We start from the raw sequence: 13,249 nt of genomic DNA, 5'->3' as shown, positions 1-13,249 counted from the left end.
GCGCCGCCGGGGGGCGGTGGGCGCCGGACGCCGGAGTCGGGTTGCTGCCCCCCGCGCGGGCACCCCCGCCAGAAGGTTAGTTATAAACGGTGTGGTCCTGGGCCTTAGATCAGGACCCTTCCCGTCCTTGCTGGAGCCCTGCGCTCAGGGCTGTGCAGTCCGCCGCAATGGCACTTTAAAACAAGTCTTCAGCTTCTTCTGTTAGTCTCTGTGCTCTCATAAGCCGTTCCGCAGGTCGCATCCTTCAGTGCTCAGATACATTGACGTGGGGCTGAGATGAGTTCATTCAGTGTTCATGAAGTATTTGCTGAGCGTCCCTGTGTGCCAGGCGTTCTTCTAGGCTCTAGGCATCTAGCAGCGAAGGATGGAAAAGCCTTGCTCTCAAGACACATTTTAGTAGGGGGAGTGTCAGAGTGATAAGCAGGGAAAATAAACGGGTTATGGTTGCTATTTATGTGCTATGCTTCTCCCAGTTTTCTTGTTGAGGCCTGGACAAAGCTGGGCAGGTATTCACTGCGAATTGTTTTTCCACTATCTTTATCACGGTGATGGAGATCCACCCTCAGGCCTAGTTTCCTTCTAATTCTTTTTCCCGGAAGTTGGCAAGGTGAGAAGTCGAGCCCCCAGCATCGTTTAATGGGAAGTTAATTGGATCCTCGAGGACTGAAGTACTGTGATAACCTAGGTTTGTCTTAAAACATTCGGCTGTGTAGGCTTTCCTACCTCATTAATTTATTGGCTCACACCTCAATGAGTAGTCTGATTTTAACCTCTGAATTTTTAAGCCTATGGCCTCCCCTTCTTTGGAGCTAAGTAATTTACATGGTACTTGGGAGTGAAAAGATTAAGGAACTGCAGATCAGGAGTTTGCCTAGTCCTTATACCCATTAATTCCTGCTTCCAACTCCAACCAAATCGGCTGAGGTAATTTCTTTTTTTTTTTCTGTTTCCTTACTTTTCCTCTTTTCTTTCAAACATGGATAACCCCGTCTCCGCACTTGAGGATGGGAGAAAAACTTGTCCCTTTGATTTTGCTGATTTCTTTAGCTTCCCAGTTCTAACCTACTTTTCAATATCACACCATTTATCTACGGTTTTCCTTCCCTTCATTTCCTCTTTAAGCCTTGTTCTCTGTCTTTCCACCCATGGCTGTTTGTTCCTTTCTAAGTCATCAGTCATATCATCCTGCATAAATTCAAGCATTTTCCTTCACTCTGAAGCCTCACCTCTTATGTGAAGTCTTCATTTGCTCTTCCAGAAGAAAGCAGCCACTTCCTTCTCCACACTCTTAATGCACTTTCCATATACCACGTTATGCACTCAACACACTTTTGCCAAGGGCTTACCAGGTACCAGATGTTGCATTTGATGCTAAGGACACAAAATGAGTTCATGGTCTAGTGGAGGAGACACTCGGCACACACATCTGGTAGTGTGACCAATGCTATAATAGAGGTCATGACTCTGCCTGGGGAGACAAGAAAGACTGGCAGAGGAGGGACATTTGACCTAGGACTCGGGTTATTTTGTCCTTCTGTAGATGTCTTCACATGTCCCATCCCATCTCCCAAATGCCCCCAACCCCACCCTGCACTTTTCTTTTCACATTTACTCTCAACCTCCATAGTTTTGCTGTCACTTGTCCAAGAATCACTCTTAAATCTTTGTCTCTACTTCAGACAACAGTATTGATAACTAGAGCCTACCCCACAAATGGAAAGGGTTAGAATGCATAGACTCAGAAGGTCATTGGAGGGAAAGCTCACATCCACTCCTATTAGGAGGCTGCTGCAGTGATCTAAAGGTCCCTGGGTTATGCAAATGGCTTGTGCTCGACTGACTACTAATCTAAAGGTTGATGGTTTGAGCCCACCTAGTAGAAGAAAGGCCTGGTGGTCTGCTTCCATAAAGATTACAACCAAGAAGACCCTATAGAGGAGTTCTACTCTGTAACGCATGGAGTGCCATGAATCGGAGTTGACTTGATGGCAGTAGGTTTGGTTTGGTAGCGATCTAGGCTAGAAGTGGCGGTGGCTTAGTAAGGGTAGTAAGAAGTGGAAGTGGTAAGAAGTCAGATTCTGGATATATTTTGAAGGTAGATAAGGAAGGAGCAAGTTTCTGTTTTCTTGTTTAGGGGGGAGGGTGGATGGGAATCAGGAGTTTGGTTTTAGACATGTTAAGTTTGAGATACCATTTAGACATCCAGGTAGAAATGTCAAATAGGCAGGTGGATGTATTAGTCTGGAGTTTGGAGGAAAGGTCCAGGCTGAAGGTATAGATTTGGGAGGTATCAGTGTAGCAGTGGCATTAAAGCCATAAGACTGTGTGACATCAACTATGAAGTGAGTGTGGCTAACAAGGGTAAGAGATCTGAGTCTAAGCCCTGGGGCTCAGTTTTATTAAAATTAAACTAGAGAAAAAAGGGGGAGTGGGTGGAAGGAAATACCTAGTTTATTTAGCATAGTGCCTGACTTCTTCTAAGCACTCAATAATGGTGGTTTTAATTTTCACTAGTCTGTCCCAGCCCTTTGGCCTCAGCCGTTCTCCATATGTAATTTGTTAGAGTCTGTTTCCATTCCTTTGGCTCAAGCTGCTTTCTTTACCGGCAGAATCCCCATCCTCCTTTCCTGTGATTTGTGCCCTTTCCATCCTTGAACATTCAGGTCAAGGTCATTGCCTGGAAACTTTCTCAGATCCATCCTACTTCCACGCTTATCTCTCCCCAGTTTGGGGTGCCAACAGAAGTACGTTCTGATTTGTTGTTTTGCACATGTTGTAATTTGATAATTCATTTCAGATTGAATAATGTTTATCTCCATGGCTGTTCTTGATGGGAAGGATTGTGTTTCCCATAGTGACCCTTCGTAAATGCTTTCTCTCAGACATTAATATGTAAAAATATAAGAATTTTACTGTTTCAGCCGATTATGCCATTTTAAATATCTTTGGTTAAAAGTATGTAAGAAAGAAGTGAATGGATTTATTACTATTTTTAGAAATGTTTAAGTTTTTAACCTCCTAAGGAAATTTTCCTTGGATTTCCTTCTACCTATTTACTTATTTTCAGGATATACATTCCAACCTCACCAAAGTCCTAGAAAGTGAGGATCTTCAATTTGTTTCATTTCCTCATTATTTCAAATTATTTAAAATATTCCTCAAAACCGGAAAGACCAGTTAATCTAATCTGCCCTTCCACTTCTGGGAACACAGCTCAAGGCTCCTGATCTCGCTGGGGCAAATCTTGTACATTTTTAGCCACACATCAAGACATGATGAAAGAGAAGCTGAATGCATTGTTAAGTAAATGGAATAATTAAAGTTTGGAAGTTATTTATTAAATTCCTTGAATCGTACTCTATTTAAATTCTGTTTGTTGAGCATAATGATAAACAATGTCATTTAGGTTCTTGGTCACTTTGCCCTAAGTGCCTACCAGATTGGTGAAGAAGAAAAAATTGCATTCTATTTTGAGGACGGCTTTCTGGATGGATGAAACCTGCATTAAATAATTGGGTTGCTGAGTGTTTCTTGTCACCGTGCTTCCTTTGCAGGTGTTAGAGGCACAAAAATTCAACAATTATATTGCCACTTTAATCATAGTTTATGCATCTCTTGAAGAAAATAACCTGTTGTAAAAAAGAGAAGTATAGTCCTCATATGATTCTTTCCTTCTTTCCTCATTGCCTTCTTTCACTGAGCCATGTAAGAACTAGCTCTAGATATTACATCCTCTTTCAAATCAGGGGTTCTAATCTTAAGAGTATTGTGAAATGAGGGCAAATGGTAGATGAATAAATACTGCCCTTTCTGATTATGACCACCCTAGACCCTATACTTTCTTGTATATTACAGAAGTTTTAAGCATTTCCATCAGAGCTCTTAATCTTCAAATCTTGCAGATTATGCATGCATAAATATATCACTGTGATTCTCTACCATTCCCTTCTCTCTGCTTTCTTTCTGTGTATATGTTTCTTTCCATTTTTTTTTCTTTCTTAAACACATTTACTGTGAATTCCATATGTTAAATTCTTTGTTGGGGAATTTATCAGGAACGAAGATATGGTCTTCATGATTTATGCTCCTTTATGCAGCTCTGGAGTGAATGTTTTATCTCTTATAGGTTTGCAATCCACCTAAAAGACAGCAGCAAATATAGGGTTTATTTGCACAGGAGAGGCACTCAGACAGGAACCAAACTTCCTGAAGAAATTTCTTCTCTCTTATCAGAGATATTTTACTTGACATTTATGTTGAATAGAAAAGTGACTTCTAAGCCATGGAGCCACAGAACCCAGCAATATGCTGTCTTTGTTAGTTATAGATCCTTTGCTACCATGTGTCAAAAAAAAAAAAAAAAAGTGGTTCTATACTCCTGAAAAACCATATGGCAAAATTTGGTCTTTCTTCCTTCTCCTCTTCCTCTTGGTTTTCTAATTCTGTGATTGTCTTCAAGAAGAAGAGGAAAAAAAGGCAGAGTATGTCCCTTGATATATCCAACTGCTTTAAAAGTCCTTTACAAAATATTTGCAGTGATTTAGGAAATAATATTGGAGTTATTATTCCCTCTCCTTGAGCATAGAGAATGTGACCCAGCTGGAGCTGGGCTCACAAGGACTCAGAAGGACACATCAACTGGGCCCTGAGGTGTAAAGACAATAGCTAAAATAATCTTGGAAAATATCTTTTAGGGAAACTTCCACATAAAGCCAATCAAACAGAACACAAAAGACTTTCTACTCTTTTTCTGTTAGCATTTAGTGACTAGAAATTTGTTGGACCAATGAAGACTCTCCTGATTCTCTGAAACCTGTACCAATGATTGTTAAGAAAGACAATTCAAAATGTAGGATCACAGTTTTTTTAGCCAATCTGAAAAGGCTAAGCTTTCAATGGTTTTATCCTTTTGTAATGTTAATATATACTGGTAGCTCTGTAACTGTTCTTTGGACTCTGGGCAGACATGGCTGTGGCAGCATGCTTGTCCGTTTTCCCACTCTTGCCTATTCTGTAATATTCTTTGGACTCGAGCAGACATGGCTGTGGCAGCATGCTTGTCCGTTTTACAATTCTTGCCTGTTCTGTAGTATTCTTTGGACTCGGGCAGACATGGCTCTGGTAGCATGGTTGTCCATTTTCCCACTTTTGTCCTTTTGAATATATGCTGAATAAAACTTACTTTTTGCTTTACTAAACTTTGTGATGTTTTTCCCTTACAACAGCAGGTAGGTTTGACTTACTTGTAAAACATGGCCCAGCAGTACTTTCCAGCTCCTTAGGTTTTTGTGTGTGTAGCCACATGTGTCTCCTTCAGGGAATAACATTTTTCAATCCTCTTACACTGTCCTTAGGAGGCAAAACATTTTCATTTTAAACAAAGTCGTTGAGAGCAATTGAATGAGCTCCAGCATATGTGGGTGTGAAATAGCAGTTGCTTAGTTTCATGAAGACCAGCAGGTTTTTATTAAAACTTTGATGTGCCTTACATGGGGAATAGGCGTCAGGCAAGCCTTCCAAATCCTGCAGTTCGTCAGAGAGCGTTCTGTGGGCAAAGGAACTGCTAATGGAGGCTCCATTGTTCCTCAGCAATTGGTGGTAGAGAGTTTAGATGTTTGTATGTAATTTGTCCAGTCCATTTTCTCCAAGGACAACAATGCCTTATCAGTTTTCTGGAATAGAATTGGATTTCCTTTTTAGTCTGTGAAGAGAATCAGAGCCATGTTGTCAGGAGTGGTAGGCATTTGAGTTTTTCCATCTGTGCAATGACATCTTAGGAGTCCTTGTGCTTAGAAGGAGTTTGGCTCTTCTGTGATTCATAGAATGTAACAGGAGCCTGCTGTATTTACCATGAGACGCACATTAAGGCAGGAATTTACCAGCATTGATAAAGCTTCTTTTTCAAAAACAGCCCTTGGGGCTTCTAGATACTTCTCCTTGGTCTCACTAATGCCTTGTGGAGTTTCCTGCTAAAAGAGTGTGGGAAAGTTTACTTTTCAAAAGCAATCTTATCCTGTCCCAATGGTTGAAAGAAAACTTGAGTTTCCTGAGTCTTACAGTCTGGGACCATGTGTACTTTAATAACAAGCTGTGTTGCTAGTTGATGGCTTAGGAGGTGAATTTGGCCCACAAATAATTTTGTTTGGACCACACAGTGTTTTAAGTATTTGGACATAAATACCTTTCGATGGTATATATAGTGTCTAGTGGGCTCTAGCTTGCCACTCTCCCCATTTACGTTACCTGCCTGATCTCTGAAGGCATTTGAGGCTGCAACCCCTGAATCAGATGCTGTCAAAATTAGCAATTGTTTTTCCCAAAAAAGTGACCAGCAAGGTTAATACTGCCAAGCTCAATGGCAGCATGGCATATAAATACCGTCAAGTTGATTCCGACTCAGACTGGAACTGCCCTATTGGGTTTCCAAGGCTGTAATCTTTATGGAAGCAGACTGCCACATCTTTCTCCCGTGGAGCGGCTGGTGGGTTCAAACCACCAACCTTTTTGTTAGCAGACAAGCACTTAACTACTGTGCTACCAGGGCTCATTAGAGAGGCTGAAGGTCCTTTAAAATCATTCCTGTTCAAGAAAAATGAGTTATCTAAGGCTGAAGCTGGATACTGGGGAGGGTAAGATTGTAACTGGAGTCCCTGGGTGGCACAAATGGTTAATGTGCTTGACTACTAACTGAAAGTTTGGCAGATCAGACCTACCCAGAAGTGCCTCAGAAGAAAGGCCTGGCGATCTGTTCCCAAAAGGTCACAGCCTTGAAAACCCTATGGAGTGCAGTTTTACACGTACATGGTGTAACCAGGAGTTGAAATCCACTGTACAGCAACTGGTTGGTCAGTTAAGACTGTAATTTCGTTAATGTAACCTTTTTTTTGTATGTAAACAAAAAAAAAAAAAGGACTCTGGCCTAGCTTAAGCAAAAAAAAAAAAAAAAAGAAAAGAAAAAGAGAGAGAATTAAAGAAATTATTGGGAAAATTTGGGGATGTCTCTTTGAATTAAAAAGAGAGTTAAGTAACCACCGTGTGGAGAAGAGAAGGAATAGGGCTGCCCTGGAAATCTCTGCTTTCTGAGTTCTTTGGTCTTCTCCCTCGAGTCCTACCATTAGTGTGACACACACTTCAACTCCTAGGTGTCCTCTCATTCCAAATTTTAAGTTCCCTGGAGAGAAAATAGTGTAGGACAGATATTCACCCTAGATCAATCAGCTCTAGCTCCTTGCAGCAAATATAGCTCTAGGGTCTCTACTCCCTCTCCTGGAAGCCATTCTTAGATAAAGAGGAAATTAATGAACCTTCCAGTCAGCCCAAGAAGTGTCTCTCCTATGGAGAAAACTTTTAAGTTCTTGGTATTGTCGGAATTGACTTGACAGCAACGGGTTTGGTTTTTTGGTATTCTTTGATTATTCAGCATAATTGTTGCATTGCTCTTTGCCCTTAGGTTTTTGTTTTTCTCATATTTTATTATATTAGTTCAACAAGATCCATTTTAGGGATCTTGTACCTGAACACCTAGAAATAAAGTGGAAGTTTTTTCAATAATCTCAGAACCTAGCATCTAGAAACTAGTTGGAGTTACGTATGGATTCAGATATTTATCTATGCTTGTGTGTATGTGTGTATGTATGAATGTATATTGGTTAACGATTTCTCTATCTAGATGTATTCTTATAGATAACCTCATTTCTAGGTAGCATTTGGCAATAAATTGGCACTTTGCATACTTCTGATTTTTTTAATTCAGTGGGCATAATCATACAAGCTCTATGTGTATGCAGTATTATTCTTTTATTTTTTTAAAAGTTATTTGTGAGACCTTTTCCTAGAGAAAGTAAATAAAATCAGTATCCAGCCCAAGATCCAGGTTAGGGTTCTCAAACCAAGGTTAGTCAAATATTCTTTGTTTTATTTTTATTTTCCTGTCAGTGCAGAGATTTCCTTTGCAAAAAAAAAAAAAAATCTGAAGAATACTTTAGGGTATCTGAATATTTACAGCCCCCATTGCAACTGGCTAGTTGGGAATTCTTCAACATGTGGTTACTTCTGTATTACTTAGGACTCTTTCCATTGCAAGTGACAGAACCCAACTGAAACTGGTTTAAGTAAAAAACAGGGATTAATTGGAAGGGTACTGGGGTAGAAGTGATGGAAGAGCTGCAGAAACCAGGTTGGCCCTGGGAACCTGAAGAGTAGGACTAAATGAGAATAGAAGACCTTACATGTCCGTATTATCCATTACCACAGATGATATTGTTGTTGGTTGCCGTGGAGTTGATTCCAACTCATGGAGACCCCATGTATGGAGAGTAGAATTGCTCCCTAGGGTTTTCAAGGCTGTGACCTTTTGGAAACAGATTGCCAGGCCTGTCTTCCGAGGTGCCTGTGGGTGGGTTCTAACAGCCAGTCTTTTGGCCAGTAGTGGAGCACTTAACCGTTTGCACCAACACTATTTATTATTCTTTTTGGCCACACCTTTGAATATCCTTCCCGTGTTTCAGGTATTCTGCATCTTCCTAAGAAAAAAGCCAAAAAATAATTTCCCCAGTTTTCCTTGTGCCTAGACTAGTGCCGTCGTGTGACCCAGGCTTCACCAATCAGATCCATCTGCATGAGACTTTGTGTGCTAGAGTTTCAAAGTAGCAGGCAGTGCATGGACCACGAGGTGGCTTGTTGCCAGGACCACGGAAGGGCCCAGAGCCGCAGGGGCTCTAGCCAAGCCCAGGGTGGTACAATGCGCCATTATGTCCCTGCTGAGCAGTGGGACAGTGCAACCTACACTGGCGTGTCCAGAGTCACGGGTCCTTCCTGTGCAGCTTCTACTCTTTGTTCTTTGGTCTGCCTTGAGATTCTGTAAGCCAATAAATCCTTTAATGAATTCCTTTTCTGCCTAACTAGCCAGAGTGGTTTCTATTGTTTATAACTAAGAACCTTGACAGATCAATAAATTAGAACTGGCAGTTCAGAAGGTTACAGCTGTAACTTTTTCTCTTTAATTTTGTTTAGGACTGTTTAATTCAGATTTTGGAACACGATAATCAGTAGCCTAGTGAACTATGGGCTGAGGGACCTTTCCCTGACAGGATAATAACATTTAGCTTCAGATACTAAATTGCACAAGTCTGCTAACTAATCGCTGGAGACAACAAGTCCTATCTCATGACTCATTTGTCAGGGGTATCAGGCGGGGGCTGGTTCGGGGGTGGACAGTTTATGCTGTGGTCACAAACAACTCTCATCTCAGGCCTCATAATAAGGAAGGCCTATTTCTTGTTCATGCTGTGTGTCTATTGTGGGTTGGTGGGTGGGTGTGGAGTGCTGCTTTGTGTCATTATTGTCCTCTCTTTGGACCCCAGGCTGGTAGCACAACCACCATTTGGAACATTTCTATCACCTTGGCAGTGGGGATAAGTGGTCTGGAGGGTTTTGCATGGTGTTAAATGCCCTGGCCTAGAAGTGACACACAACAGTTCTGTTCACAATCCAATGGCCAGAGCTGGTTGCACAGCCCCAGGCAATGCAGAAGGCCAGAGTGCAGTCCTGCCCTGTGCCCAGAAGTTAGAGAGCCGGAAAGGTTGGGTGAGCAGCACTCACCACCCACAGTATGGTAACCCTTCAGTTGTCCATGTCTAAATGGGCATGGTCTAGGTCATGTTTCACATTTGCTGTTTTGAATGCCTCACTGAATCTGCACATTCAACAGTATTTAATAAAGCATGGGAGGCTCTTGCCAGGGGACTGGAATCTAAAATGAAGCAGACATCTGAGTTTAGCAGAACTGTGAAACCAAGACTTGATTTACATCTTATGAACAACTCTGGAATTTCCTGGAGATTGTTAAACACAATGATTCTTGTTGACATTGTTTATGCTAGCTTCTTTGCACAGAGCAGTGATGGGATGGTGGTCTGCCAGCCTTTGCTTCAGGGGGAAAAAAAGTGATTTATTTGAATAAATAAAGCCATAAGTGTAAATGAGCTGAAGGCCTCTGATAAGATGAATAAAACTCCATTTCTATATCCATCTTCATGGCAATCACTTAGTCATTTTTAGTTGAAGCTAGTTGAAAGACTTCTAAATACGTTTTCAGAAAAAAAAAACAAAAAAAACCCAAACCCGCTGCCATAGAGTTGATTCTGACTCACAGCAACCCTATAGGACAGAGTAGAACTGCCCCATAGTTTCCAAGGGGCACCTGGTGGATTCAAACTGCTGACCTTTTGGTTAGCAGCCATACCACTTAACCACTATGCCGCCAGGGTTGCCACATTTTCAGAATCTAGTCACAAATCAGAGGCACGATTCGTGTTGTATAGTGTTTGCTATTGTGTACAATATGACAGCGAGTGTTTTTTGTTTATTTTTAATCTATTTGAGTGACACACAACAAATCACTTAAAAATCATAATTAGCAAAAATATTCGCTTATTGAGCTCAGCGTGATTAGGTTGTGGAAGGAGACCTCTTGATTTAGCAGTGTTGGTGTAGAATTTGGCAGAAGTCAGTGGAGGTAGTACATGAGATACTTGGAGACCCATTTACACAGATTTACAAACGTCATGAAATTACTTCATTATGATGCAGCCTCACGTATAAGATGGGGTCATATTTTTACACTTGAGGTCAGAAGTTTAAATTCTTCTCTCCTGCTTAGTTGATCTGGACAAGTGGCATAAGCTCTCTGAACTTGAGTCTCCTCCTTGTAAAAAATTTGTAGTACTTAACTCACAGGGTTGTTGTGAAGATTAAACAAGAGCATATAGGTGAAAGCACGTAGCACCAGTCCTGGCATGTGGAAGTAGTTCAGTAAATAAACATCGTCTCTGTTTAACCCTGTTACCAGAGTGGGACATTGAGTCTGTGAGTGTCAAGAAGGTGTAGGCATGTGTGTCTATGGTATGTGAAACCCAATGTTTATTGGAATTTTTTAATGTTTCTTTTATTCTTTAAATTTAAAGTACATATAATATGCTTGGAGTCCTTGGGTGGTGCAAACAGTTAACACTCTTGGCTGCTAACTAAAAGGTTAGAGATTTGAGGCTACCCAGAGGTGCCTTGGAAGAAAGTCCTGGCGGTCTGAAAAATCAGCCATTGAAAATCCAGTGGAGTACAGTTCAACTCTGACATACATGGGGTTGCCATGGGTTGGAAATGACTTGGCATCTGGTTTGGTTTTTATAGTATGCTTAGGAATCAGTGGAATATTTCTTAAAAAATCATCAACTAACAAAATGACTAATAAAAACGCATTCTTAAATAAAAACTAGTATGGTAATAACTTATAAATTTTTATTAGAATTTTTATTGTAAATTTATTCCCTATATAACTCATTTATTATAAAATTGTTAAGGCTTACCTATTCACATCACTTTGTGATTTTTTTTTCTCAAAGCTGATTACAAATATCTTGTAATCTTTCACAGCCTGCTATTATATAATTTTGGTTTGTGCTTGTATTGATTGTACAATTGTGGTTCTAAACTCTTGAAATATAATTTTCTCTCAAAAGAATGTTTAAACATTCCATATTAACTGTATTACTTACTACAACTCTTTCTGCTATTTCTTTAGCTCAAGAAAGACCAGTTGGGGTCATCTTGGATTAAAGAGCTGATTGATAACTTGTATTTCGGGTCCTGTCTTCCACATTCTAGTTAACTAAGCACATGTTATTATATTTGGTACTTTATATACAGCACATTTTAAAGAAAAACTCTAAAGCAGCACAATAAACACTAAGTACAGATTCTGCATGTGGTATTTTGGGAAATATAAGACCTTTAACCCCCACGCATCTGTCAGTTTGTGGTACTGTCGGGGCTTGTGTGTTGCTGTGATGCTTGAAGCTATGCCACTGGTGTTCAAATACCAGCAGGGTCACCCATTGTGGACAGGTTTCAGCTGCGCTTCCAGACTAAGACAGACTAGGAAGAAGGACCTGGAGGTCTACTTCTGAAAATAATTAGCCAGTGAAAACCCTATGAATAGCAGTGGAACATGGTCTGATATAGTGCTGGAAGATGAGCCCCTCAGGTTGGAAGGCATTCAAAAGATGACTGGGGAAGAGCTGCCTCCTCAAAATAGAGTTGACCTTAATTTATGCACCAACCACTAAGGCCAAAAATGAAGAAATTCAAGATTTTACCCACTTCTGCGGTCTGAAATTGATCCAACATGCAATCAGGATGCACTGATACTTACTGGTGCTTGGAATGCGAAAGTTGGAAACAAAGAAGAAGAATCAGTGGTTGGAAAATATGGCCTTGATGATAGAAACGATGCCGGAGATTGCATAATAGAATTTTGCAAGACCAACGACTTCGTCTTTGCAAATACCTTTTTCCAACAACATAAATGGCGACTATACATGTGGACCTCACCAGATGGAATACACAGGATTCAAATCGACTACATCTGTGGAAAGAGACAATGAAAAAGCTGAATATCATCAGTCAGAACAAGGCCAGGGGTCGACTGCAGAACAGACTGTCGATTGTTCATATGCAAGTTCAAGTTGAAACAGAAGAAAATTAGAACAAGTCCACGAGAACCAAAGTACAGCCTTGAGTATATCCCACCTGAATTTAGAGACTATCTCAAAAATAGATTTGTGGCTTTAAACAATAATGAACGAAGACCAGACGAGCTGTGGAATGACAGCAAGGACATCATACATGAAGAAAGCAAGAGGTCATTAAAAAGACAGGAAAGAAAGAAAAGACCAAAATGGATGTCAGAAGACACTCTGAAACTTGGCCTTGAACGTCAAGTAGCTGAAGCAAAAGGAGGAAATGATGAAGTAAAAGAGGTGAACAGATTTCAAAGGGCAGCTCGAGAAGACTAAAAAAAAAAAAAAGAAAAAAACCTATTGCCATCGAATCGATTCTGACTCATAGCGACCCTACAGAAAGTAAAGTATTGTAATGACATGTGCAAAGACGTGGAGATAGAAAACCAAAAGGAAAGAACACGCTTGGTATTTCTCAAGCTGAAAGAACTGAAAAAAAAAATTCAAGCCTCGAGTTGCAATATTGAAGGATTCTACGGGGAAAGAAACTATGAAAGAAGCATCGAAAGAAGATGGAAGGAATATACAGAGTCACCATGCCAAAAAGAATTGGTCGATGTTCAACAATTTCAGGAGGTAGCGTATGATCAGGAACCGATGGTACTGAAGGATGGGGTCCCAGCTGCACTGAAGGCACTGGCGAAAAACAAGTCTCCAGCCATTGACAATACCAG

General features: G+C 40.6%; 1 protein-coding gene across 2 annotated transcripts in view; it reads left to right on the top strand.

Annotated features, from left to right (window-relative positions):
* Nucleotides 1-13,249, top strand: part of METTL24 (methyltransferase like 24) — a 139,903-nt gene that overhangs the window by 285 nt on the left and 126,369 nt on the right. The window contains exon 1 of one of the 2 annotated variants that reach the window (XM_023727651.1): nt 1-75. This exon is cut by the window's left edge and continues 285 nt beyond it. In XM_023727651.1, coding sequence (XP_023583419.1) covers nt 1-75 — 75 coding nt within the window. The remainder of the gene's footprint in view (nt 76-13,249) is intronic. The other variant, XM_023727652.1, reaches the window with a different exon arrangement.

This window comes from Trichechus manatus, unplaced genomic scaffold, assembly GCF_000243295.1.
Source record: "Trichechus manatus latirostris isolate Lorelei unplaced genomic scaffold, TriManLat1.0 scaffold00017, whole genome shotgun sequence".
Taxonomy (NCBI): Eukaryota; Metazoa; Chordata; class Mammalia; order Sirenia; family Trichechidae; genus Trichechus; species Trichechus manatus.
Note: the sequence above shows the minus strand (reverse complement) of the source record. Positions and strands in the feature narration are given on the sequence as shown.